At 39.8% G+C, this 27,354-nt stretch overlaps 2 protein-coding genes and 1 long non-coding RNA gene across 7 annotated transcripts; 1 reads left to right on the forward strand and 2 right to left on the reverse strand.

Annotated features, from left to right (window-relative positions):
* Positions 1-702: 702 nt before the first annotated feature.
* Positions 703-3,479, reverse strand: LOC112169384. The gene is made up of 4 exons (XM_024306408.2): positions 3,115-3,479; positions 2,095-2,735; positions 1,281-1,478; positions 703-1,036 (listed from the first exon to the last, which is right to left on the reverse strand). The coding sequence occupies exons 1-4, from the start codon at positions 3,362-3,364 to the stop codon at positions 1,004-1,006; spliced, it is 1,122 nt and encodes a 373-aa protein (XP_024162176.1). The 5' UTR covers positions 3,365-3,479; the 3' UTR covers positions 703-1,003.
* A 13-nt stretch (positions 3,480-3,492) lies between these two features.
* On the forward strand, positions 3,493-11,317 carry LOC112174070 (probable disease resistance protein At1g61300). 4 transcript variants are annotated; one of them, XM_040507732.1, is made up of 4 exons: positions 3,493-3,982; positions 4,576-7,498; positions 10,158-10,931; positions 11,050-11,317. In XM_040507732.1, exons 2-3 carry the CDS (start codon positions 4,586-4,588, stop codon positions 10,905-10,907), a joined length of 3,663 nt encoding a protein of 1,220 aa, XP_040363666.1. In that variant the 5' UTR covers positions 3,493-3,982; positions 4,576-4,585; the 3' UTR covers positions 10,908-10,931; positions 11,050-11,317. The 4 variants fall into 4 exon arrangements, with proteins under 4 accessions (XP_040363666.1, XP_024167536.2, XP_040363667.1 ...); XM_024311768.2 differs by having other exon boundaries at positions 3,493-7,498; XM_040507733.1 differs by having other exon boundaries at positions 3,493-7,498; positions 11,073-11,317.
* A 10,155-nt stretch (positions 11,318-21,472) lies between these two features.
* LOC112174373 lies at positions 21,473-23,464 on the reverse strand. 2 transcript variants are annotated; one of them, XR_005802318.1, is made up of 4 exons: positions 23,293-23,464; positions 23,114-23,208; positions 22,150-22,212; positions 21,473-21,991 (listed from the first exon to the last, which is right to left on the reverse strand). It is a non-coding gene; the product is annotated as an uncharacterized LOC112174373 (long non-coding RNA). The 2 variants fall into 2 exon arrangements; XR_002925997.2 differs by lacking the exons at positions 23,114-23,208; positions 23,293-23,464 and having other exon boundaries at positions 22,150-22,459.
* Between the last annotated feature and the right edge of the window lie 3,890 nt (positions 23,465-27,354).

The raw sequence follows: 27,354 nt of genomic DNA on the forward strand, positions 1-27,354 counted from the left end.
CTACCACTTCAGGCTCACCATATTGATAATGCTGAATTCGGATGATATATGGTGAAAGGAAAATCAGCCTTGTAACATCTGAAAAATGTTTGTAAATCCTTTCTGATAAAGAAATTATGGTAATTGTGTCAATGGTAGAATTATTCTGTTTTTATCAACATTTGGAGGGTAGTTTCACCTTTGGTAATATTATTATTATTATTATTATCTTTTGAGTAAAGGACTGATGCAGCAGTTCTTAAGTCTTGATTAATGAAATTGTCAAATACAAAAAAAGAAGACCGGGGGGGGGGGGGGGGGGGGGCATATTATAATAAGCATCTAAAGTATTTTTCAAAATATTATCAGAAATCTCTACAGTAGATGTGTATTCCAACAAGCATCAACTAGCAAAGAGTGTTTTACTGGCTGCTTCATTCGCTTTGACACAGTGATGCCAACAGAAAGACAACATTTGGAGGGTAGTTTCACGTTTGGTAGTTAACATGCGCGAAATAGAGAATATGACCATAAATGAATGGTGGGTGGCGGCTATTTGTCTCTTCTGGTCAAGTTTTTAGTGTCACTTACAAGATCCGTTATCACTCTCTGTCAAGTAATCTAGGCAAGAAGCCAAATAACTCCTTGCTTTTTGGGGAATGTTGTTGTCAGTATTTAACATGCAGCAATACCAATTCTAGTGTACAAAGCCAGGCCAGAGAATAAGGTACAAATCACCAGCAGGCTGTTTTCTATTTATATAAATCTGGGAACCAGTAGCATATTCATCCAGAGCATGTGCTGCATGCTATGAATTTGAATCAAAGTCGAAGACAAGTTTTGTAGTTACATGACGATAGGCCATGTGATGCAGATCTTATTGTGATCCATTTATTCGGGGAAAAAAAAAAAATAGATAAATTGCTTACGAATCCAATGTGTTTAAACTTTGAAGTTGACTTGCATCACAATTATGGTCCCATATTAAAGCTGATCCGAAATGTCATAAAAGGCCATCTGTCATTCAAGCTACAGTTTCAGAGGCTACTGAGATTTCCTGCAAGAGAAGATGAAATGATGTCAAAATAAGCATTACACTGCTTTTTTCAGGAACACGAGAAGCTGTAAGACCTGATATATTCATCTAAATTAACATTTCTGAAACCGTCGATAGCAACACTATGATCAAGTCATATATGTTTGGACTGAATCCTTAGCCTGTTTGTTCTAGCCATTGGATGCTGAATCATTACTTAGAAATTAGAAGCCAAAAGTAAACTAGTTTATAAATGCAAACTTGCCTTCAGAGTTGCTGCGCTTGAGAAGGTGCATCTTGATGTGATGGCACGTCCTTCATCAAATAGCCATCCCACCTCGCTGTAAGTACTGCCATCTTTACCTTCTTTTACTGAACACCACAATTGCTTGGGAAGCAATATGAGACCACTTTCATCTCTTACTGAGTTCTGCTCACTGTCCCCTGAAAGTTCTTGAAAGTTCTGCATTTATCAAGTTTACATTAGTTACTAATTGGACCATGGAGTTGCAAGTTTTTGGACATGTATTGATGTGCAATTATGTTGATGCAAGTCATCAGTCAATAATATGCTCCAGGGGATCAAAATATGGGTTTCATATTCATCTAATAAACCTAGATACAGTCATCACTCTGAAAACTTCTGCTTCTGATTGGTTCTATTAAATTATACACCTATTGTTCCATAGATCCTTCTGAAACAAATCTTAATGCTATACCGTATTGCACAGAAAAGGGCATCAAAATGATATCTGAAAATCTAAAGAGTTTGAATAGAATGTAAAGATGCAAAGTTTGAATGTGATTCCCACATTTGCAAAAGGAATAAATGAAATGAACCACTTCCCTGAATAAAATTACAGACTTTCAACCAAATAAAATAATTAATAAGTACTTGAACGTCTACAGCAAGCTTAATGAGCAAATAGCACCATATCATGCATGGATATAAGCAAAATAGCACCAAAGAAGAGTTATGGCACACAAATATATTCAAGGATTTGAGTTTCATTTCAGCATAATATTAACATGCAGATCATACACACAAAACCAAAATAACTTGGATTTTGATAACTCACATTTTGAGAACCATTAAAATTGGCAACAGCACTGGAGCTCTGCCAAGTACCAACAACTTTTGAAGCTTCCAATGCGGGCGTAGAAGCAAAAGCAGAATCACGGATGGCACATCCACCTAATTGCTCCCCATTTCTGAATGGCCCATACCACTGTTCACAAAGAACCCTAAGACTCTGCAATACCATCTTCATATTGTCTATGCAAATCACCTGAATTATCCTCACACGAGACTCCTTATCTTGAGGATTGATCAAGCAATACTCCACTTCCAACAACTTATTCAAACTCTTATCCTCCACTGGCAAAACAGACACATAACATCCACTAGCCTGATACGCAAAGGCAGAAACTTTGTTGTTCACACCACCCACATTCCTCTCGAGGATGCTGTACCGCGTAGCAGCATCGGCTTCACATCCAACTGTGGGAAGCAGCTCTATCGTCTTGTAGGTAACAACTTGGTCTTCTGGGTCAGCAAGAGTGGGACATTGAGTCTGCCAGTCGAAAACCTTAACCTCCCACTCCCTGTAAGCATCAGGCACAACCCTTTCTGGGAGTTCAATTGGGTTCCCTTCGGTTGTGAAGTCTGCTCCATAGCCATCCCATTCACCGGACACATTTCTGGCAAATTCGGACCACGCTTTGAACAAATAAAAGATATTCACAAAAGACAAATTGAATCATAATACATCTTAATCTCTTCAAGATTACATTCTACACTTCATCATTCAAAAGGAAGATTAGAGATATTTAACCCCAACATCTATTATCCAAAAAAACTGGGCATTTTCTCTGTCTAGAAAATTGTACAGAAATTAAGCTTTTCTTTCCATTATACAAGTTACCTCTATACAATCAAAAGCTAATAGCTTCAACTGCTCTGCTTTGACTACTAAAACGAAAGATGAAATCTTTTGATGCTGGAGATAGTAATCAGATGCTTTTATTGAAACCCAGAAAAATATAGAAGCAAATAAGCAGAATCATGAGTAAAATTTCTGGGTTTAGAATAAACTAACCAGAGGCAGAAGTGGAGGTGGGATTGAAGCTGTTACTGCGGTCATCCTCATGAAGTTGGTGTTCAAGGTCAGAGAGGCTGGTCTTGGTAGAGGAAGAGGCAGCGCTCTGGACAATTTGAGTAGCAGTGCGACGATTTTGTGGGTGTGGAAATTGAGGGCTTGAAGGCTTTTTATGAGGAGAAGAAGGCAAGGAAGTGCTAAAGCTTAAAGCTCTAGTGTGGGGGATTACACTGTTTAAAGCCATAGCCATGTGAATTTGGTAAGGTATGATGGGTCTGAGTGGTCTTATTTATCCTCAGCAACCACCAATGGAGCTGAGAAAGAAAGACAAGAGTTGTAGCCTTGTTTATGAGCTTGGCTACACAAACAAGAAGAAGATGATGGAATATTCTTAGGTGGAGAATCGAAGAAGGGAAATTACTGGACTGGCCTTGATTTGAAACGGTGTCGTATCACGCTTGTCCATTTCTTCCCATTTCGTAGTTCAGTAAAAACCCGACTTTGTTTGATCAGAAGATAAGATAGGGTTTTTACTGGGTTGGTGTTTGCAGTGAGAGCAGAGGGAGGAGGAGGAGCAAAGAAGCTGCAGTGAAAAGGTTATTTTTGCTGCTCTACCTCCCCTCTATTCTATACTGGTTGCAATTTGAGTAAGATGGTAAATCTTACGCCAATACTGATAGAGGAACTTTGCCTCGGGGAATTTCAAAATTTTAAGATTATCTGAACTTTTGAATGCCCCACCTAAAATCAAATCATGTCTCCACTACTGACTCGTTTGTCTGTGCTCTCTCACTTTATATCCGGTGTTGTCTAGATTCTGCATTTCTGGATCTGATCTAGGGAAAAAATTCAGCAGAGAAAGGCAGAGGTACGTACGTCTTGCATGCAATTCAATTTTATTGATCTCACTTTCTTATGTTGCTTTCCATTGAGTCCTTCTGGTCTTTGGTATTGCTCTGCCTAGTGATCTGTATTCTCTAGTCAAGAAAAATCGGAAAAGAACGAGTAAAAACTATTTATTATGGCTTGAGATGACTTTGAGTTGATTCTTTCTTCCATTTTGCTGTGTTTGTGAATTGTGATTGCTTCATCTGTTCCCTGTGCATCTGTATTTATCCACAAAAAGAAAAAGAAAAAAAGAAAAAAAAGGTGATTGTCTTCGTAGATTACTTTCATTCGCTTCCATGTTCGTCTGTAAATGATTTCATTAAAAAACACAGCATCCTTTTCCTAGTGTTTTTTTTTTCCCTTACCATCGACTCTTCGAGATTGCAGTTGTTCTGTGTACACCTTTATTGCTTTCGTTAGTTGTTCCTCTCTCTTTCCTCCTCAGCTTCTTGTTATCATTCCTCGATTCAATTCTTCGTGTGTCGTTCCTTCCTTCCTTCCCTCCCTTCTGATCTTTCTATTATTCGTTTGTTTCACTTCTGGCCCTACACAAAAAAAAAAAAAAAAAAAAAGTTTCAAAGAAATGGAAGCTATCGTTTCATCAGTTCTTGGAAAACTAGCAGAGTACACAGTTGAACCGGTTCTGCGACAGTTTGGTTATCTGATTCACTATGAGAGTAACGTTGCTCGTCTCAATAACCAAGTTGAGAGGCTGAATGCCCAAAGACGCGACGTGGCAGAAAAAATTGAAGCAGCGACCAGGAATTCAGAGACTATTCTTCACCAAGTTGAGATCTGGTTGGACCAGGTGGATCGAACCTTACGAGACAAGGATACATGTTTTGAAAACGAGCGAACAGCAAAGGCGGAATGCTGCTCAAATGGCTGGTTCCCCAATTTGAAGATACGGCATTCCTTGAGTAGGAAAGCGAAGAAGATGACTCCGGATGTCGATAGCCTCATTGATAACAAGTTTGAGGTTGTAGGCTTCGCTGCCAGACATGAAGGGGCCAGCTCCTCCCAGGCATCCAACATTATGAATTTTGAATCAAGAAAATCAATCATTGAAGGTGTGATGGAAGCTCTGAAAGGGAATCAAGTCAATCTGATTGTCATATGCGGCATGGGCGGAATTGGCAAGACAACAATGGTGAAAGAAGTTGTTATCAGAGCAAAGAAGGAGGGTCTAGTTGATGAGCATGCAAAGGTAGTTGTTAATGACAAACCTGATATAAGTAAGATTCAATCTGATATTGCAGAATTGCTGGGCCTGAAACTTGAAGAACAGGTTTTAGAATCAAGAGCAGATAAGTTATTTAATAGATTATCTGCTAAGAGAGTTCTTGTAGTATTAGATAATGTTTGGGAAACGCTGGATTTGCGGGAAATAGGGATTCCCAGTGGTCTAAACAGTTGTAAAATCTTGGTAACATCACGAAACCAAGATATCTTCAATGATATGGAAGAAGCTAGAAAGAAATTCCCCATTGACGTTTTGCCCGAAAGTGATGCATGGAGTCTGTTTAAGAAGATGGCTGGAGATGATATTGAATCTGATCCCGAGCTGCGTTCGATAGCAGAACAGGTACTCGAGAAATGTGATGGATTACCAGTTGCAATTTCGACTTTGGGAAGCGCACTACGGGGGAAACCGAGAGCGAGCTGGAATTATGCACTCGGACTGTTACAAAATCCTTTTGAGGGAGACATTCAACCTTTTGAGGGAGAGATTCAAGGAATGAAGAAGAACGTGTATCATCCAATTAGGTTGAGTTACGACTTTCTGGAAAGTGAGCGGGTCAAATCCTTGTTTCTGCTGTGTTGTATATTTCGAGAAAGCACTGATATACCTGTTGAAGATTTGGTGACGCATGCGTTTGGGCTTCGGGTCTTTCAAAGAATTGATAAAGTTGAAAAAGCAAGGGATGGTGTAGAAGCCTTGGTTTACACACTCAAAAGTTGCTATTTATTGTTGGACAGTGGCAAAGAAGAGTGTGTAAGAATGCATGACGTGGTGCGTGCCGTAGGCTTACGGATAGCCTCTGATGAGAGTGAAGGCACATTTCTTGTAAGACACGGAGTGCCACTGGAGAATTGGTCCCGGGGATACATTTGTACTTCACTAACAGCCAATAAAAGTACTCATGAGCTTTTGTTGTTGTCACGCACAAATGATGAAGAGAGGTCCAATGTGGGCACACTAGGCACATTGAATGGAGTGGAAGATCTTAAAGTCTTAGACATCTCAGTTCCTTATAAGGGTCTTTATACATGGATAACGTTTGCTATTATGTCTAGAACAAGATTGGAATCACTTCCGATACTTATGAGAAACATTCAAACACTGTGTCTAAGGGGTTTAGAACTCAGATTGGAAACAATTTCTATGATTGGGGACCTACGGACACTCACGATACTCCGCCTAGGTGGATCTTCCATACAGTATGTACCTGAGGAATTTAAAAACTTGTGCAATCTAAAGTTGCTAGATTTGGCGGATTGTTCGGAACTTCAAGAAATCTCATCAGGTGTCATATCAAGTTTAACCAAACTAGAAGAATTGTACTTGTGGGGTAGCTTCGAGGACTGGAATGATGTGCGGATTATTCAACTTTCATCGGAGCTACTGCAGTTGTCTTTGTTGACGAGTTTAGAAACCACTCTGTCTGTTGATATTCTGCAAAACAGCAGGCATCTATTTGCTAAGCTTAAAAGATTTAGGCTCTGTATACTAAAAAATAAAAGACGTGTACCCAAGTTTCTCCGCAGTATACCACTTTACAAATTGCCTGCAAATCCTCGTGACAACCTCTTGAGACTTGAAGATCTTGGCGCAGACTGCTCTCTTCTGGAAGTCTCTGTGTTGCTAAAGACAACTCATTTTCTACACCTAGGAAATGAAACTTTGGCCCACCCTTTCAATGTAGTAGATGCAGAGTGCGGTGGAAACTTGAAGGGTCTTACGGTCACACACTGTGATGCTCTGGAATATCTCGTTGACTTGACACGTGCTGAAACTACTCCTGTAGTTTTTCCTGTCTTGGCTTCACTGAAGATCTATGGTGCACAGAGGTTGCAGGAGATTTTTCATGGATTACTGCCAGTGGGGTCGCTTAAATCACTACGACGTTTAATCATACACCGGGCGGATGCATTAAGGCATGTTTGGAAGACAGAAAGCCAGTTTGACCGCCTGGAAAGTCTAACATTAACCGACTGCCAATCGTTGCAAGTTATTGTTGCTTGGCAAGAATCGGGACATCATCATGAGGAAGAAGCCAAGGAGATCAACTTCCCTAATTTGACACAGTTGGAACTTGCAGAACTACCAAGCCTCGTTGGGATATGTAGTAAAAAAGTCTGCAAGCTCAACTTCTCTAAATTGTTAGATTTACAACTCAGAACGCTTCCGCGATTCAGTGGTCAGTGGTTGAATGGTTTGGCTCCAACAAGTAACTCGAATGATGTCGATGTACAACATCTATTCGACCCCAAGGTACTTTTTTTTTTTCCTTTTCTTTTCCGGTAAAATTGCATTTCTGAAGAATGTTTAGAAAAGATGATACGTGTGTCTGGCACTTTTGTTTTTTTAATTTTTATATTCGGTCTGAATGTGGCACTTTAAATTAGAAAAACAAAAGATTATTGCATGGAAGTAAATGTCTAAAACTCTAAATGATAGGTAATTGTTACATGTCTGCAGGTACATACATTATCACTGGTCACCATGTTTCAGTAGTGGCTCTATGTTGGTATGGGCCCAATGTTTGTTAACCAAAAAACAAAACAAAGAAAAGATCGATAAACATTATATAATGTAACTTGATCAAGAAAATTACAGCTAAATGCCTGGCCTTTGGCCCCTATTTAATAGTAGGGGCTGTGACCACTTACCCAATTTTTGGCCAAAAATTGCCCACTTACTCCACTAAGAGTTTTTTAACCCCATTTACCCAATCTAACAGTGTTTGACAGTATTGCTCTCATTTTAATTAACAAATTAAACTCATATCTCTTTCTCCTCCCCCTCATCGATTTCTCTCTCTCTCTCTCTCTCTCTCTCTCTCTCTCTCTCTCTCTCTCTCTCTCTCTCTCTCTCTCTCTCTCTCTCTCTCTCTCTCTGAGCCACCATGCCCACCACTCCACTATCGATGTCGGCCTCCACCGCCGCCGCTCCGTCCCACCGTCGGACCACCAGAGGATGACGCCATCTAACTCCACGATCCCAACCCTTCTGGGCTTCGCCGGTTTTGTTCGTCAGATGTCCAGGAAGCTCCGAAGCTCCACGCCGGAATCGGGTCTGGGCTTCCCTTGCAGGTCTCGGACGACGTCAAAACTGTGGTCTATTGGGGGGTAATAGACAGATTATTGCCCCCCACTAATTTCTTAACTGTGGTTAATTAATCATTGAAATTAGAGTTTTGATAAGTCTTATGTTGTTTTGAGTTTATTAAAGTACAATAATCTGTCAATGATAGTTAAGTGAAGGGTTCTGACTTAAAACGAAGACATTATTTGGGGGCAGTAATGTGTCTACTGCCCCCCACTAAACCATTAAAACTTGCACCAGTTAAGTGAAGGGTTTTGACATCGTATGAAGACATTATTTGGGGGCAGTAATGTGCCTACTGCCCCCCACTAAACCATTAAAACTTGCACCAGTTTCAAGGATTCACAGTGTATTGCACTTTATCACAAACAAATCAACAAGAGATGATTACTATCTCCTAAGAAAGACATTATTGGGTAGCACTAATGTGTCTACTGCCCCCCAATAGACCATCAAACATTACACCGCTTCCTATGTTTCACAGATTATAAAAGTTATTCACATTCAAAACAACAGATAATGTCTAAAAACCCACATTTTGAGGGTCAATATTCTGTCTACTGCCCCCCACTAGACTGACACAAACCACACAATTTTTTTCATTTATCGACTACTGCAATTTAACATTACATTTACTTTGGAATAGCAGTTTTCAGTCCGTCAATAAATAAAGCAGTCATCATTGGCCCCCAATACAAAGTCTACTGGGGGGCACTAATGTAACAACTTTTATGGTTATGACTGCACAATAGCAGATGGCAGTTTTCAGTCCCAGATAACAGTTTTCAGTCCATAGTCGATTCCTTCAGAAGGTCAACCCCGGCCTTGCCGAGCTTCTAAGCGACGAGGACCGTTGGCTTAGCGTCGAGCTTGGCCGCGGAGAGCACGACGACGAGTTTCGGCGCCACGATGGCGAGAGCAGGCGTCGTGGGCAACCTGCTGGAGGGATGGAGGGAGGGAGAGAGAAATCCGACGTCGTCTGGAGAGAGAGAGAGAGAGAGAGAGAGAGATCGGTGAGGGGGGAGGAGAGAGAAATCGGTGAGGGGGGAGAGGGTAAAAAAGTCCCAAAAATAAATAAAAAGAAGAAAAAAAGAATTAATTGGGTAAAGGGGAAATAATCCCTTAGAGTGTTTTGGGTAAACGGGGTTAAAAAACAGTTAGTGGAGCAAGTGGGCAAATTTTAAGCTAAAATTGGGTAAATGAGCATTTTCCCTTAATGGTACTAGCTTCATATATGTGCGATGCCCAGGGTAATAGTAAAAAATTTGATACGTTTTGGTCTCAAATTTCAGTCACAAAAGAGAATAAAAGTTAAGAAACTACATGCAACAATTTATGAATTGAAATTGTGTTTTTAACCCACTCTTTTCTTCTTTTCTGATATTCTTTTATTTGATTCTGATATTTTACCATAATGACATTTCAATGTGTTTTATATGAATTAAGGTTTATTTTATTCAAAAGGCATATATGTCAATCAAAATTTTGGTGAAGCCTTTGACACCAAAAGAATGGTTTCCATTTATAGTAGTAGAGATAATCTTAGGGAGATGATTTTTTCATTTTGACGTTTCAGTTTTACACTTGCACTGCACTTGTAAATATGTAATGCAAATAATAAATATATTGAAAAATGAAGTGTCAAAATCATTGCCATTATTTTACATTGATCATCTTAATTAGTATGGTGTTAAGCCTTGAATCAATCATACAGTATTTGTTACATCCATGAATTCGTTCAGTTTTTTAAGATGTCTATTACTAATGCAGCCTAAGAGGAAATTGATGTAGTGAAAAGTAATTACAGACTAGGTGGTATTTGCAGGTTGATTTTCCACTCTTGAGACTTCTGTATCTTGAACATATGCACAACTTTGAAGAGATATGGCACAACCAACTCTCTCCCTACTCATTCTGCGAACTAAGAGAACTAAAGGTGGAAAGTTGTGACAAAATATCACATTTGGTACCAACATATATGCAAAACAGATTGCAGAAATTGGAGAAGATACATGTGTCCAAGTGTTCTTCGCTACAAGAGATTTTTGAATTGAGGAGGTCGAGGGTCAACGAAGATGAAGGATCAAGGGAAACACCGTCAAATATTTACCAACCTGATCAAGGAATACTACAAATAAATAATCAGATCATGGACATCAAAATCTTTCAGCATCTAACAAATTTATCCGTCTATAGATGTGAAAGCTTGAGAAAAGTGTGCTCTTCTTCCATTGCAAGAAGTCTTGTGAACCTCGAAAAACTAGAAATCAGTAAGTGCAACAGGTTGGAAGAAATAGTAGCAGCAGAAGAGGGTGAAAAAGCAGAGGATAACAACATGTTCCCTCATCTCAGACTTTTGACTCTTCAATATCTACCAAATCTCGTAAGTTTTTCCAGAGAAAAATGTGCTTTAGATTGGCCATCCATGGAAGACATAACTATAAAGGACTGCCCCGAAATGAAGAAATTCTGTTCAGGATCGCTTACCACAGCAATGAAAATGAAAATAAAAATAAGTGGTGAAGTTGATGAGAATATTCACAGGGAGCTTGACATGAGTAATAGGAAAGCCTGATCTGAATTTTTAGATCCCTAACAGGTTCGTAATTGCAACTCTTTTCTTCAGTACTATCATCTGTAATTTTTACTACTTTTGCGCTGCTGCATGTATTAATGTACGTGCCACTTAGAAAATGTCGTATGTGTCAAATTTTCAGATTTTGATAGAGTTGCATTTCAGCGCGTGCAGGAGTGAATCTGGAGCAGTTGTTTTTTTTTTTCCTCCGGCAGAAGAGCTGTTTATTTCACAATTTGGGGCCATTGAGAGATTGTTACATGTGTTTGCAAGAATTCCTGAATAAGCGAACTTACGTCCACCTAGTAGACAATAAGATTGATAGTTGTGTGATAAAAGAAAAAAGAAAGAAAAAAAAGGTGTGTCATTTGTTTATTTTGTAAGATGAGATTTTTTTTTTTTTTGAAAAGAAGACAAAAGTCAATATATTGATCAAAAGCCAGAATGACTCTTAGGCCATCTCCAGCTGTGGGGGTTTAAGCCCCCCGGCTAAATTTTAGCCCCCGATAATCACTATTCATGCAAATGGTAAGGGCTATAATTTCTACCATCTCCAACCCTTAGGGCTATAAATTTAAATATCATGTTATTTTATTGTTTGTCCTTTAATCTCAGCCATTGGTTTTGTTGATCAAAATTTTGGGCCACCAGCGTGGTCCCCATGAAGAAGAAGCCCAAGGGCTAAACAAAGGGCTATGTTTAGCCCAGCCCTTAGCCCTTTTAGCCCCCCAAATTAGTTTTTGTTATAGCATAGCCTTGGGTTGGAGATGGAAAATGGTGTTTTTTGGGCTATACCAACCCCTTAGCCCAGGGTTGAAGATGGCCTAACATACCCTTCCGCTGCCATAAGACAGACAAGAAGATGTGTTAGTACTTACAGTGGTACATAGAACTAGGTCACTCATTTGACATTGAATACATCGTAGACATAGAGGGATCCCCATGTGGTACTACGCCGGCGGCGCTAGAAAATAGAAGAATCTGACCCTCCCAACCTAACTTTGAAACCAGTGAATTTAGTCGCCTAGAGACCTCAATTGGTGTACAACTAGAGACACTGAGACTTAAGTCGACAAGACCAAGATCCAATACTAAACTAGATAGGAAAAAATCCACTAGACTGCCCCAGAAAAGACCTACATAGAAATTAGACAAAAGCTAATAAATATAGGGTTGGACTAAGGGCCTAAAACCTAGCCCAAAATAATGGACTAGGTCAGAACCCAAGCCCAACTGCTCGTGGCCCAATAAGGTGATCCACTAAGGAATAGCACCAGGCCCATCAATCTGGTAAGGTCTAGTCTAACTTCTCCACCAAAGCCCCGTCGTGCATCACCATCCGGCCTAGGTCCGGCCGACCCACATCACCCAACCGGCAACACCACAAGCCGCCCTGCCACGCCAGCATCCCAGCTAGGGGTCATCATTTGGCCCTTCGGCCCTAAGCCCGCCCAAAGCCCGCCCGGCCCATAGGGCCGAAGCCCTACCCTACCCTTGCATTAGGGCGGGCCGGCCCGACCCTTTCTCAAATAGGGTAGGGTAAGGGCCATGCAATTGAAACCCGGCCCGGCCCTTCGGCCCTACCCGTTTGAGCCCGTTAGGGCCAAGCCCGGCCCGGCCCTCTAGGCCCGCTCGTTTAAGCCCTAATTATTTTCTATTTAAAAAATAAATTTCTTTTTTTCTATAACATACAACTTATCTTTTTTTTGGTAATTGATTTCCTAAGCTTTATTTTCTCTAATTCTTGTTTCCTTTGTTAAATAAAAATTAATTTAGAGATTTAGAGAGATAGTTAATTAAATATAACCTCATTAACTAATATTTATAAATGTTATAACTTATAAACTAATCTCAATATATATATATATATATATATTAAATATGATCAACAAAAAACAATGAGTCTTATATTGCCTATATGACTATGGAGACACATTTTAAGGAAAAAAAATAATGTATTTCTTTTTGTTAAACTTAAACAAATTAAAGCCCTTTTAGGCCCATTTCGGCCCTATTTGGAAGGCCGGCCCGACCCGGCCCTTTCGGCCCTAGTGACTCGGGCTTTTCAGGCGGGTAAAGGTTAGCATATTTAAGCCTCGACCCTACCCTACCCGGCCCTAAATTTTGTTGACTTTGACTAGGCCCTGCCCGGCCCTACCCTAAGCCCTAAAATTTAGGGTAGGGCCGGCCCTAGCCCGGCCCATGATGACCCCTAATCCCAGCGATAGAAGCCATTCCGTGCCCGGCTGTCGCGACATGCATCAGCCCAGAAACAATTCTTGATCCAGGCCTCGAAACCCACCACCAATCAACCATTGCACCGGCGATCCAAACCAAGCAGCAGAGATCGTTTACCAAACCGTAAAGCACTAACACCGCCGTTGCCACCCTCCCAGCCGAACCATCTGACGAAGCCCGTGCATATTCCTCCGACCGACTCCTATGGACATGTAGATCTCCCATTTGACAGCAAACCCCATGGCGGCGGCGAGGCCGGAGGCCAACGCCAATGCCCTGGCGCCGCCGGACGGGAAGGGATTCAAGCGGTTTCGGACCTTAGGGTTTCTCGAGGTGAGAGAGAAACTTTTGTTTGAAGATATGGGTGTCCCTATTTTGTAAGATGAGATGTTTTTGTTATTTGTGTATGTACTTTTATTTCATTCAGAGGACTGACCTAATTGGTTTTGAATTGCATTAAATAAGGTTTTCATGGTTATATTTTGATTGTATCAAAAAAATTGCAGGCAGTGATGGCTTTAGTATTCCTTTGGATTACAAGGTGATGGCCTACTCAATTTGAATCTTTGCCATTGGGCTTTTGTTTCAGTTTTGTCTTAGTTGGCCCAGGTGGGTCTTCTTTTGTAATTTGCCCTGTTTCTTTTTAATACATGATAACTGTTATGCCAAAAAAAGAATCATTAGAATAATATTTTTAGTGTAAAATTTTCTTCCGAAAACTAAAGGACAATCCTCTCAATGTATATCTTCAATTCTAGGCGAGAAATTCAAAGAAAGGGAGTAAACTTATGAAGTCATTCTATGATTGACGTCAGAAGTCTTGATTGATTACATGCGAATACACCCCTCCCCTCGACTAACACACATTTTATGGCACAAGTTGTTAATACCAAGAAAATTAATATTCATGTCCAATAGACATTTAAAGTCCAATACAAAAATATAGATGACATTAATACGCAAAACTACAAATTATGGGCTTTAATAGCTTAAAACCCATTATGTTAGAAAAAAACTCTCAATCTTGTAATTCTCTTTCGATTATGCCTTATTAAGTGTCATGCCACGCATGTGGCTCAAGCTACAACTACGATCTTGGGGCTTACAGAAGTGTGTGTAATATGGAAGGTTACGGAAATATATAATGCTCATTTATTGATTTAGCGTCGTTAGTGATCTCGATTTTGGGCCCGAGATCTATGAGCCCTGGAAATATTTAAGGTAGTAAAGTGAAATTATTCTAGACTGAATTTATAATCTTGGTAATTAGTAAGATGCTTGGGATAAATTATTGAAATTTTTCACAAGGTTACATCTTCAATTTAAGGGTCTGACATTGAAGTACACAATGTCAAGAGTCCGTCAGTATTTTTGGAAAATTTTTCGGACTTAGGAACTATTTATTATGAATTTCTAAAGTTGGAGAATTATAGAAATTCATTTTAAGTAAAAAAGAAAACTCATGGTGCAATCGAAGGCGTCCAAATTCCCACCTCTTCATCGTAGCCGTTGAAATTCAATTAAGGAGGCTATAAATAGTGCTTCCGCAAATGAGATCAGACGGAATCTCCTCCGTCCGACCACCTCGCGACGGCGAAACCGCATCAATAGCTTCCTCTCCTCGTCGCCGACGTCTCTCTGGAGTCAGATTGTCCAACCGACGGCTCCGGGAAGAAAATTGAAGTCGGGAAGCTTCGTGTTTTCCGACTGTTCTTCAACAAATTCCGGCGATGGAAAGATCTGCATGTGGTAGGAAAAATACTCCTCTCGTCGTCCTCTTCGTCGTACTATGATTTGTGATGTAGGACGAGAATGTGCCCAGTTGACGCAGTCAGATTGATAACTAGGTTTACCAGCAATAAACCCAACAAAAAGGTTCTGGAGTCCACTAGAGATAAAAGAGAAAATTCTCAATTTTGATTGATAATATGATAAAAGATAGTTCTGCAGCCGTTTAAGGTTGCTTATATATGGGAAAGAAACCCTAGGGCGACTAACAATGAAACCCTAAAGCCCACGGATTAAAACAAAACAAATCCAAAATAAACTAGAAAACCTAAAATAAAAAGAATGTAAAACTAGCCTAAAAATATGAAATCACGAATCGGATAATTAAGACGATACATTTTGGCCTAAATCTGATAGGGCTCACCAAAGTGAGTCTTGAAGATCTCGTCGTTCCCATTCTGGAAAGCTATCATGCGTCTCAAACGGACATTCTGGCCAAAAGTTAGTCAAATCTGATTCAAAATCAAAACCTGACTTTTTGTACGAGTAACTCGAAAGGTCCAAAACCAAATCTTCTTGAATATTCCAGCGGCTAATAATCTCATTACGCGTGAGTTACCTATTTTCCAATCACTCTTCTTGATTCTACACCACTTCTTTGCTTTTATGGTTTTCTGGCTAAACTGGGCACATTCTCGTCCTACATCATTCTCCTCCACTATGACGGAACTCGCCCTCGAGTTCATCTTGAATAAAAGACAAGAATAGGTAGACAAAAGACCTGAGAAAAAATTAGACAATTGAACCTGTGGATTATTGGCCTGATCCTCTGCAAATTTTGATGGCACAATCATGAACCCAACGCCAAAGATGAGTCTGTCATATGCATTTTGGCTCTCATACGCAACCTTCGTAGATTCGTCTCGCTCTCAAGGTTGCATTCTTGAATGATATCTGGTTCTGAGTGATTTATTTCAGGCTCCAAGACTTCTTCATTATTAATAACCATGTCTACATGAACAATTTCATCTTTAACCTCTTCTTGGTCATGATGGATGATTTCTTGTGGAGCATCTTCCATTAGAAATTCTTCTGACTTTTCTTCAGATAAACTATTAATGTCAACAGGCAAAGAAAACTCTTTGGACTTTAACTTCTTCTCAAAAACCTTAGGAGGGTAATTCTTGATCGAAAAATCTCTAGGCAAAAATTTTTCGTTAAGAAGACCTTTCATCTTCCTCCATGTTTGAACACGCTTTTTTCCTTGCCTCTGACGAGAACTCTGCAATTGATTCCACCAATAAGCAGCATCTTTTTTTAGCTTCCGAGAAACCATCTTAGCCTGCTTGTGTTTTGGAACCTCCATGATCTCAAAGAAGTTATCCACTTCAACCTGCCAATCCAGAAAATCTTCTACACCCAAGTTGCCTGAAAAGAAAGGAATCTCAGCCTTGACTTTGTAATCCTGGTCAGCTTGTCCTTGGTGTTCATGTTGCACAATTTCTTCTTCAGACTCAGACTCTGAAGTATTAACAACAACTTCACCACGTGGAGCCCTAACTCGCTGGCCTCCTTCCCTGCCTCTATTCTGATCGTTGTTGTTGTGGTTGTTTCTCTCTCCCAACAACCCGCGAATTTCTCCAATCTGCTGGTCCATCCGATTGTTCATGGTGTTGATGGCAGCGGTAAACGCTGCTGTGAGAGTTTCGATATCTAATTTTGTAACTTCACCCATTGCTACCAAGGTAAATAGGAGAGACAGGGAAGACCTGCTCTGATACCACCTGACGCAGACGGATTGATAACTAGGTTTACCAACAAGAAACCAAAAATAAAGATTCTGGAGTCCACCAGAGATAAAAGAGAATAATCTCAATTTTATTGATAAAAGATGATAAGATAGTTCTGCAGCTGTTTAAGGTTGCTTATATATGGGAAAAGAAACCCTGGGGCGACTAACAATGAAATCCTAAAGCCCACGGATTAAAACAAAACAAATCCAAAATAAACTAGAAAACCTAAAATAAAAAGAATGTAAAACTAGCCTAAAAATATTAAATCACGAATCGGATAATTAAGATTATACATTTTGGCCTAAATCTGATAGGGCTCACTAAAGTGAGTCTTGAAGATCTCGTCGTTCCCATTCTGGAAAGGAATCATGCGTCTCAAACGGACATTCTGGCCAAAAGTTAGTCAAATCTGATTTAAAATCAAAACCTGACTTTTAGCACGAGAAACCCGAAAAGTCCAAAACCAAATCTTCTTGAATATTCTAGCGGCTAGTAACCTGATTAAGCGTGAGTTACCTATTTTCCAATCACTTTTCTTGATTCTACGCCGCTTCTTTACTTTTATGGTTTTTCGGCTAAACTGGGTCCATTCTCGTCCTACATCAATTTGTTTCTGAAATCGTTTAAGTTTTGAATGATTTGGTTTTGGGCGTTTACGGGTTCTGTCGAAACCACCGTGCACAGCAGATTTTCTAGGCTCCTTGCTTTAATTTCGATGTTGATAATGAACCTAGAGCAGGAACTCGGGCTTGGTCACGCTAAATTTCATCATTTGAGAAGTGGGAAGCAAACCCGAGCGTGATCGAAGAGTAGCAAGACTATCGACCTTGAAATCTGAATGCTTTCTGCTTGGAGCCGTGATTAACCTAGTTAAGGTAAACCATTCTCGTTACTTCCTTGTTGAATTCGAGGTTGGTTTGTTAATCTTGGAAGCTAACCGGCTTGTTGGTAATTGAATGGTTAAGTTGGAAGAATTCCTTCGGTTGCTGTGTTCTTCGTCGGAGGAGCTGATGTAGGACGAGAATGTGCCCAGTTTAGCCAGAAAACCATAAAAGCAAAGAAGCGGCGTAGAATCGAGAAGAGTGATTGGAAAATAGGTAACTCACGCGTAATGAGATTATTAGCCGCTGGAATATTCAAGAAGATTTGGTTTTGGACCTTTCGAGTTACTCGTACAAAAAGTCAGGTTTTTATTTTGAATCAGATTTGACTAACTTTTGACCAGAATGTCCGTTTGAGACGTATGATAGCTTTTCAGAATGGGAACGACGAGATCTTCAAGACTCACTTTAGTGAGCCCTATCAGATTTAGGCCAAAATGTATCGTCTTAATTATCCGATTCGTGATTTCATATTTTTAGGCTAGTTTTACATTCTTTTTATTTTAGGTTTTCTGGGGATTATGAGAATCAAATTGTGCGACTTGGTTGTTTTGTCCAGAATATAGTTTTGAATGGTGAACTTGATATCCGATGATTTCCTGTGAGTTTGATGGTCATGAATTTCGAATTTGGAGTGGATATGTACTGGATGATGGTTGTGTTGAGCAGTTATTAACTTCAATGCTTGGTTTTGAATAATCATATAAATGGTGATGCTGCTTGAGAACAGTTGGAGTTTGAGAATCAAATCATTGTTTAAAGGTTCTCGACTATGTGTGGTTGATGGAAATTTTGGATATGTGTGGTTGAATTGCACGTGGTTGTTCCATTTTTGTTATTAAAAATTAACTAAGGTATGTTATGATATATTGGATAGAGGTGAAATTGACTTGGCAATTTGGCATAATCATGGTTTATTTATCTTGGCTTGTCTGCATGTTGAACGCTACACACTGAGACTCTGTTATCTAAATAGAAAGTTCGTCATGGTATGTTAAAATGTTGGGTGCGCTTAGTAAATTGGGCGCAATGAATATGAAAGTGAAATAATTTCATTTAAGACATGATTCGTTGTAAGTGGTTGATATTCTAGTTCCAAGGAAAATGTTCGATAATTTAGATAGTTATCGAACTTGTCAAGATTGGTCAACTATGGGTCAATGTTGGTCATATCCTGGTCAAACAAGAAAAAGTTGGTCGGACGACTATTTTAATTGTCGAGACTTTAAATATTTGATTCGGCGAGTTGTTAACACTTAGTCACTTACGATGTTGGAACTTAAGACTCCAGTCACCCGAGGAATGGAAGATTCGTGAATTCCGGACAACGCAAAATGGTAAAGTTTCGGAATCCAGGTAGGGGATTCGGCACTCACTCGGTTAGTTATTTTCATATTTAATTTGGTTATGATGCATGATGTGTTGAATGGCTTGGTTACGTTAAAATGCAATGCATACTAACCAAACCGTGAGAAAATGTGTGATGGCTTGAGAACGAAGGGTGACACTGACTTCCTTGGGTTCGATCCCCTTAACCTCCGGAGGGTTAGCTACACCGGTCGGAGGTGCGCGAACGTAATGACGACCCAGTTCTGTGTGTGTAGCTAGGTAGTGGACACTCTCGCTACGCTTACCTGGTTTTAAATTATAATGTGAGGTAAGGTCGTGTAGTGGGTCTATGGGACCGGCCATCAGGTAATATGTAGCGCTGTATTTATTTATGTCTCATGCATCGGTTTTGAGTCAAATTTTTTTTTAAAAGTTTGTTGTTTCTTTAAGTAAAATGGTTTGATTATGTTTTCATATTGGTGCACTACTAAAGTTAAAAGTTTTCAAACCTAACCGGGGTGAAGCCCCTACTGAGCAGCGAGGACGAACGCTCACCCCTACAACAATGTGGTTGCAGGTACCTTGCATTGGTAACGGGATCGTAGCGGATGGAGCTGGATGTGCAGAATTCAATAACTCCTTCTAACGGAAGCCAGGTTCCAAATGTCAATCTCGATCTTGTTCCTTGCCACTTGTTATGGTCACTGTGTTGTTAAGTCTATTATTCCTCAACTATTCGAAAATGACAAAGTTCTAGATGAGCAAATTGAATTTTGTAATTTCAAGAAGTTTTCACCTCAAAAGTATTTCAAATCTTCGCTGTGCATTTTACGAAAAATTTATCAAACAAAAATGCCTTGCGGTTCTCTAGAACGTAAATTTGGTATTCGGTTTATGTTTTAGAGACTCGCGGCACTGTCATGTGCTCAACCTGGTGAGGTGCAGTTTGGGGAGTTACAAAATCCAAGCCCAATGACTTAAATCGATAGCGAAATTGTGAATATGAGATTTATGCCAACCTTTTTCTTTAAAACTCAAAGCCCAACTTTCTTCCTCTTCATTGTAATCTTGCCTTCTTCCCCGCAGAATTGTATACACACAGATCGAACTAAGAATCCTCAAGAACAATCGATTCCTTCTGCTAGGTAGTGAAAGGCAAACCTTCTGACCAGTTATAGAACATTCTTCTTCTTCCTCCTTAAACCATGAGGGCAAAATCCTCAACTTTCCTCGTTTACCTCGTTCCAGGTTTCATGTCACTACGGTTGCCTCTGTTGCAGCGATTGTCCACTGCTGTAGCAACTTTTGCTTTCTCCCAAATCCTCATCTCTCAAGTAAGCACATCTTTCCCCAATTTTAGGACAGAAATTGTGTCTAGGTTGAAGAAGAAATGTTTTATCCAGAAATCATGTGTTCCTAATGAAGCCAATATAAAGGGAGATTTGGGACTGGAATTGGCATCGAGCAAAACCCAGAAAACTTAGAAGCACCAAAGCAATCAAGCCTTCAAGCATAAACCCAGCTCTTGGCCATTTTCTCCCCAAACCTTCTTCAAATCCACTTTTCCAGAATCCCCATATCTAAAAACCCTCAAATTCTCTCACAGCAATGTATATCTAGCTCCCACACCACGCTTTGCGCCTTCAAGCTCTGTTCATTATCTGAATCACACACAAAATTTTCCAATTAATCAATTATTGGGTTGATTTTGGCATAGTCAATGCTTAATTCTAAAAGAACCCTCACATTTTGGCTATCACGGTGGGACTAAGTTGTGATTCAGATAATTTGTTCGTCCTGCAACTCTTCAATTCAAGCATGCTCGTGTTATTCACAATTATTGTTGGATGAAACTAGCAGAGGCTTCCTTGTTAATATTGTTTACTCAGTACAGTTTCATATTCAGTTGCAGACTTGGGACTTCAACTATGAAAGTTGGAAACAAGAATTTATAGTGGTGGCAAACCACTGCAGCAAGTAGTATTTCATTTCCATAGTTAAGTAGATGCAGCCATACTTGACATCATGTTTTATGCAATTAACAAGGCCACTTGTTAATCTGCTACTCAATACAGACAAGCAAACATCCTTGTGGCTATGGATACATGCATTTTCTTAATGAATCTAGATGGAGGTTCAATTTTTTATCACCACAACCATCAAATTATGTTCATGCTAGAATGAAATTTTCTTCTATTTATGGTCACCAAATTCAAGCTCTCTTTGGAAGTGTCACGCCAGTGTCACGTCCCTGATTTTTAACATAAATAAAAATCGATATACAATCCCATAATTATACATGCGTGATCGTTCAGCCATTGTTGAAATGGAAAAAATGCAGACCCAATTGCAATTAATTTCGTTCATGGGAAGAAATATGAGTGCTTTATTTAAACAAGTTTAAAAGCCTCTAATTAAGAAAAAGGACGGACAAGTTGATTAGCTAATAAAACTCTAAACAAAACAAAAAAAACTGTAGAGTTTTTAAGCTACTTGTATTGGGTTTGCATCTGACTTCTAGCTTGTTTGAAACTCTAGACAAGCAGTTACAAAAAAAGTTCCAATCTGGACGTCAAAAGAGAAAGGAGATAAGGTGTCCAGCCATTTCACTTCAAGTTGAACTCTAAAACTTTCAACGTGGTACACAAGCCAAACTCATCTCTAGTGCAGTATATAAGCACCACATGAAAAGAAAAAGGGGGGAGAAGGCCGCAACGTGAAGAGGCACAGGAGGACGCAACGGAGCACAGCAAGGGTGGAAAAGCATAAGGAGAAAGCAGCAAAGGATCTTGGAAGACAAAAGGTTCAGGACCTCATTCCATAGCTCTTCACCACCTTCTCTTTTCTGTTGCAGGCCCTCCTCACAGCGGCACCTTCGGGTGTCAATGATGTCAAAACCAACATGCCGGGCAGCGTCCCGATGAACATGTCGGGCAGCGTCCCGATGAACATATCGTAGTGGCGCTTCTGGTGTAGGCCTTGCGCTTTCAAATCCCAGCAGCGGGCCTTCCTATATTGTAGCAGCAACAAGCCTTGCTCTCTCAAATCCTGGCAGCAGCGTCTCTGTAGCAGTTTCAAACCATAAAGAAACTCAAAGCTACATGCTTCACCGAATCTGCTGCCAAACAACAACAAAACCATAATTCATTCCTTGAATACCACAAAAGCCCAAAAGCCTTCCCCGAGTCCATACTTCATTTCCAGAAGCACCAATTCAAAAAAAAAAAGGAAGAAGCATAATCGGTGCAAAGAAACATAAACAAGGAAGCTCACCCTCAAAATAAAGCTTCGAGACTTTAAAACTACTGTGACTACAATCACTTGTCCTGCTTGAACCTGCACAACAAACAAATTTGTTAAAATTGAATACAAGCTTTGAAGCATCCAATTAAAAACAAATTTGGTGCACAAGTCTTTATGTTTGTAGAAGGCCAAAATAGTCAGAGGCAGTCTGAGGCTTTTAACACCAAAAGATGACAGGCAAGAAAGAAAGCTGTGCAGTGGAATTGCAAGGCGAGTCTCAAGTTGTCAAAATTAAACACACACTTTGTGGCAGCCAATTCCAAGACAAATCTGATGCACAGGTTATATATTATACTTGCAAAAGGCCAAGACGATCAAATGAGGCAGTCTAGACTTGATTTCAAGAGGTGACAAGTATGTGTTCGTGGATGCAGCGTGTCAAGGGAAGAAAGAAAGATGAGAATTTGCAGCGAAGGTGACTAAGCAAACTTCAAAGTTCAATGCAGTAGCTTTGAAATATTTGCGTCCCAAAAAGCTTCGAAGCGGTGCCAATATAAAAGCCAAATGAAAAAAGTCTTGGCGGTGGCACTTTTATCTGGGCATGGACCTTTAATTTAAGTATGGTCAATGTGATCCAAACCATCCCAGAACTTGACAAAGCATAAAGCAATATATATGTATAAAGAAAAAACGAAGAACGAGTGCTCTGGTGATGTGCAGGCCATGAGATAGATTAATTAAGCTATGCATAAAACAAAAGGGCATAATTAATAAAGTGTCCAACACAATTGCAGAAGCTGACAAAGTGGCATTGCAGACCATCAATTCATGCAAGCTCTTAATTAAGCTATGCATAAGACAAGAGGTTTAATTAAGTGCAACAATTAAATTGATGTAGAGCTGGGCTTGTGAACACAAAGGAAGAAGACCCAGACAATCACAATTTTCAATTCACAATTGATTTGGCTGGTGATAAAAGGGAATTTGGCCTCACCTACCACTCACCCAGAATACGACGGAGTCTTTGAATTGAGTGCCCACCCAATGCACGCTAAGGCTAAGCTCTAGCTAATACTTCTGTCACAACCACTGTCAAATGCAATACAAAGGGGAGATTAGCACCTGGGTCCTTAAATCACGAAGCCGGAAGAACTGAGTGGGGAGTATTCTTACCCAATTTCTCACAGGGAAGCACAACAGCAAATTTCAAGCTTCTAAGTGTTGAGAGATTTCCTCTAGTTGAAGATCCATGCGTGCTCCCATCTCCAAATCACATTCCATCTTCGGACCCATCTCCAATTCGACTTGGCAGTAGGGCCGAGCTCATGTTCTATCTGGGTTTTGGGTAAAGACGGTGGAAAGAAAGAAAGAAATATAAGAAGTGAAAAAAGGAGGTGAAAAAGGAAATTGGGAAAATATAGCAGCTGGGCCTCTGTATCACTTTGGGCCTCCATGGAGCTTCTGATGGTGACCCATAATAAATCTGGGTGTCCAAAAGAGAAAAAGAAAACCTCGATGGGTGCCTCCGATCTTCAGGCAAAAATTTAAAAGTGCAACTAGGAGTTTACTCGATGCTATGGGTTCCATTTCCAAATTCCCAGGCTTTGGTTTCGTAAAAAATGCTCCGGAACCTAAAAAATATCATTTTGGTACAAAACCAAGAAAAATCCAAAATCCCCAAAACGTCAGAACTACAATGGTTTGATCCCTTCACAGGGTATGTAGGCAATCTAGCGACCCACTAGATGCAACCACAAATTCAAATCGAATCCCTGACTCCACCAGTCAAATTCACCCAAACACCAGAAAAATAAAATCATTTCCAAATTACCCAAAAGCAAATGCAAGGGCTCTAAACCCTCACAAATATCCCAAAGACAAATCCAAAAATAAATGGGTCATCTACCCATTTAAATTCCAAATGCTGGAACCACATGTGGTTTGATCCCGCAAGGGTATGTAGGCAATCTAGAATTAAATAATCTAGATGCAACCGCATCCTAAACACTATTCCTATTCCAAAATCCAAGCCTTCCAATGGGTCATTCACTTATTGGAACTCTTGAACTACGAGTGGCTTGATCCCCTCCTGGGTACGTAGGCAACCCATTTCAAAATTCGGGTGCAGCCGCAAAAACAAACAACCACACATTGGTTTCTTTATAAATGGAATCAAAGGGTGTTTCTCTTGTAACAAGAGATTGTAATTAAGAGACACATTCTGTCTTAAATGGGTTGAACCCGAAATAATTAAAACTCTATTCTGTTAATGAATACGAATGAAATTACGTTGGGTGACATTTTACACTCTGTGCAATTTTTAACCCAACAGCCATCAATACAAAATACCTGGAAATCATTTTCCCCTTTAAACCAAGTATATACTGATGCCCTAAACCCACTATGTCAATATACACTAGCTCACAGAGTTATATATTACACAGCTTACGAATTAAATTGTCAACAACAAAATAAAACGTAAATGCTCCTCAGAGCTTACTACAACGGAAGTCCAAATAACGGTAAAGTCATAAAATTGGCTTCCTACCGTTAAGCTACAGGTATGCTTCCCCAACTTCAGCCACGATTATCCTGACCTGCAGGATTAACCCCTACACCATTGAATAGTGCACCGGGTTGTCACACAACAAACTCAGTAAGCTTGTGAAAGCTCGTATGAGTAACTCAAAACAATCAACACAACTCACACTGGAAATAAGGAAAATAACTCACATTTTGATTCCCTAAAAGCAAGTAACATAGAAAGCAACTCACTCTTTGGTTTCTATCAAAACGTAACATAGAAAGCAACTCACTCCTTGATTTCTATCAGATCGTTAATAAGGAAAACACCTTGCACCTTGTCCCCTTAAAAACTATTAATAAGGAAGTAACTCACACTTTGTTCCCTAAAAACACGTAATCTCATGAGTTAGATATAACTTTGCCCCATTACCCCATGAATCACAATTGGTAGACAGACTAGAGCTCTAACTGAATTCGTAACCACTCGTCCGGCCAAAGACGTGATTACCTGATATGCTGCCCAAGGTTGCTCATAGACCTTCATTCCTCGGATTTCTCAGTGCCTCGGAATAAAACATTAAAGAAGTCGCACAGGACTCAAAATGTTACACAAATCTCAACGGTTTTCAAAACAAATCGAATCAACAATTCCACAATCATTTGTTTTCCGAAAAGCCACAACACAAAACAATAAAAAGCATCATTCATGCATATTGTTTTCATAAATCAACAAAATCCAACAACACATATATATTCACGTCAATATGTACACACACACACACACACACACGTAGTCATCCGCTCAGGAATGCCTACTAATATCAACTATAGTTTGTAGTTAAATAAATAACTCTCGAAATGATAAAGGTAATTCTGTTTGTAAATGAACCTTGTGAGATTACTCACCTTGAAATTCCTGCTGTGTCTTCACACCACTAGACTGCTTACAGAACGCTCTATGTCAAGCACCTAAGGAAGTACCTTGATTTAGTCAACGAATCACAATTAAATAAAGTTCGAATCCCCAAATCGAACTAAAATTTCAAAGTAACGTCAATTTAGGTGAAACCACTTCTGAGACTTCCCAAAGTCTCCGTAATACTTCCACAATCGATATGCCCAAACCACATGTCGATCGGAATCTCGGATCCTCACGGATTGAATAAATCAAACGGTCTGCAACAGTAAAAATCATAACAAATTCATACGAACTTCAAAAATTGCGTATTATATATTGAAACGGTCGTATCGACGAGTAGAAGATATATAATACCAGAAACGGTCCCTTAAACGACCGGAAAGCCGCCAGAATGCCACCACAAGGGGTGGCGCACTGCCGCCGGCCAAAACTCACTATTTCACAAAACTCCCAACATCAAAGATCTTCATCTCAGCATGCTTATCAACTTTCATTATTAGCCTCAAGTCAGAATCTAAGCAAAAAGGGTCGAAAACTACCTCACAAACCGTGAATCACTGTTCAATCTGAGTTGAACCAATTTCCACGTAAATCGATTCAAACAACCACCACAGATCGATCAGGGAGGCTTCTACGAACTCATAACAGGAAGCATGAAGCCACGACGTCACCGGAACTGCGTTTTCAGACCAGGTCCGAATACACCAACTTTTGCCGCCTTGCTGCGTCGTTGCCACTGAGAATCGAGGCTAGAGGATGCCACAAGGAGGAGTGCACGAAGGAGACGAGCTGATCTGGAAAGTTTCACTGCTGGAGACCGCCGGAGCTCACTGAAAAAGTCAGGTTGGAACATCGGGTCCGGGTCGAGTCAGTCGCGGGTGAGGAGAGAGAACGGAGAGTTTTCTGATTTCCGGAAATGGAAAGTGAGAAAATGAAAATAGTAAGTTTCTAAAAATGGAAACCCCTATTTATAGAACTTTTCCAAAACTTCCGCAGACCATAACTTTCTCATACGAACTCCGATTGACGCGTTCCTCATGTCCACGAACTCGTATTGACATGCTCTACAACTTTCGTGAAGGAAGTTTTGAGTATCCCAACGTATAAAAATTCAAACTTCACACGACCCCCAAACCGTGAAATTCGAATAATTATACGTACGAAAACCATTCCACTTCACATACAACTTACGAATAAAGCACAATAACAATTATTCGTACAACTGGTCCATTATTAATTACCAAAATTAAATAACGAAAATCCAGGTCATCACAAGAAGAAGCATTCAAAACCATAGTAAGAGGTAAAGCAACCATCTACTCACACTCATATTCAAGCCCTCCTTTACTGCGGTTAATAGAAAATGTCCACTGCAAGCATTGCTAAAAATTCTACTGTAGTAACCATACTTCATTCCACTTAAGACCATTTACTCCAAGCTTTCTTCAAACCAATATATATTTCTAGAGAAAAAATTGTCATCTTAGCCAAATAAGGTTATGCAATACCAAAACCATTGCTGCAAGTGTTTCACAAACTAAAAAATTCATTATAGAGCCAAGGTTTCCACTGCAATATTTAAGATCTAATTTGCAGTCGTCATTATATTCAGCCTTATAGCCAGAGTTAGCCTAATGTCGAAATAAAATAGTTCTTGATGCAAGTCTCTTTTCCAAGCTGTACCCTTCCTTGCCAAAGCATGAGTCTTCAAAGAATTAACCAAAATTTTCACTGCCATATTCAAAAATGTTTCAAACCAGAAATCTTTATTACAAGCTTGTCTTAGATCT

Source organism: Rosa chinensis, chromosome 6, assembly GCF_002994745.2.
Source record: "Rosa chinensis cultivar Old Blush chromosome 6, RchiOBHm-V2, whole genome shotgun sequence".
In the NCBI taxonomy this organism is placed as follows: domain Eukaryota; kingdom Viridiplantae; phylum Streptophyta; class Magnoliopsida; order Rosales; family Rosaceae; genus Rosa; species Rosa chinensis.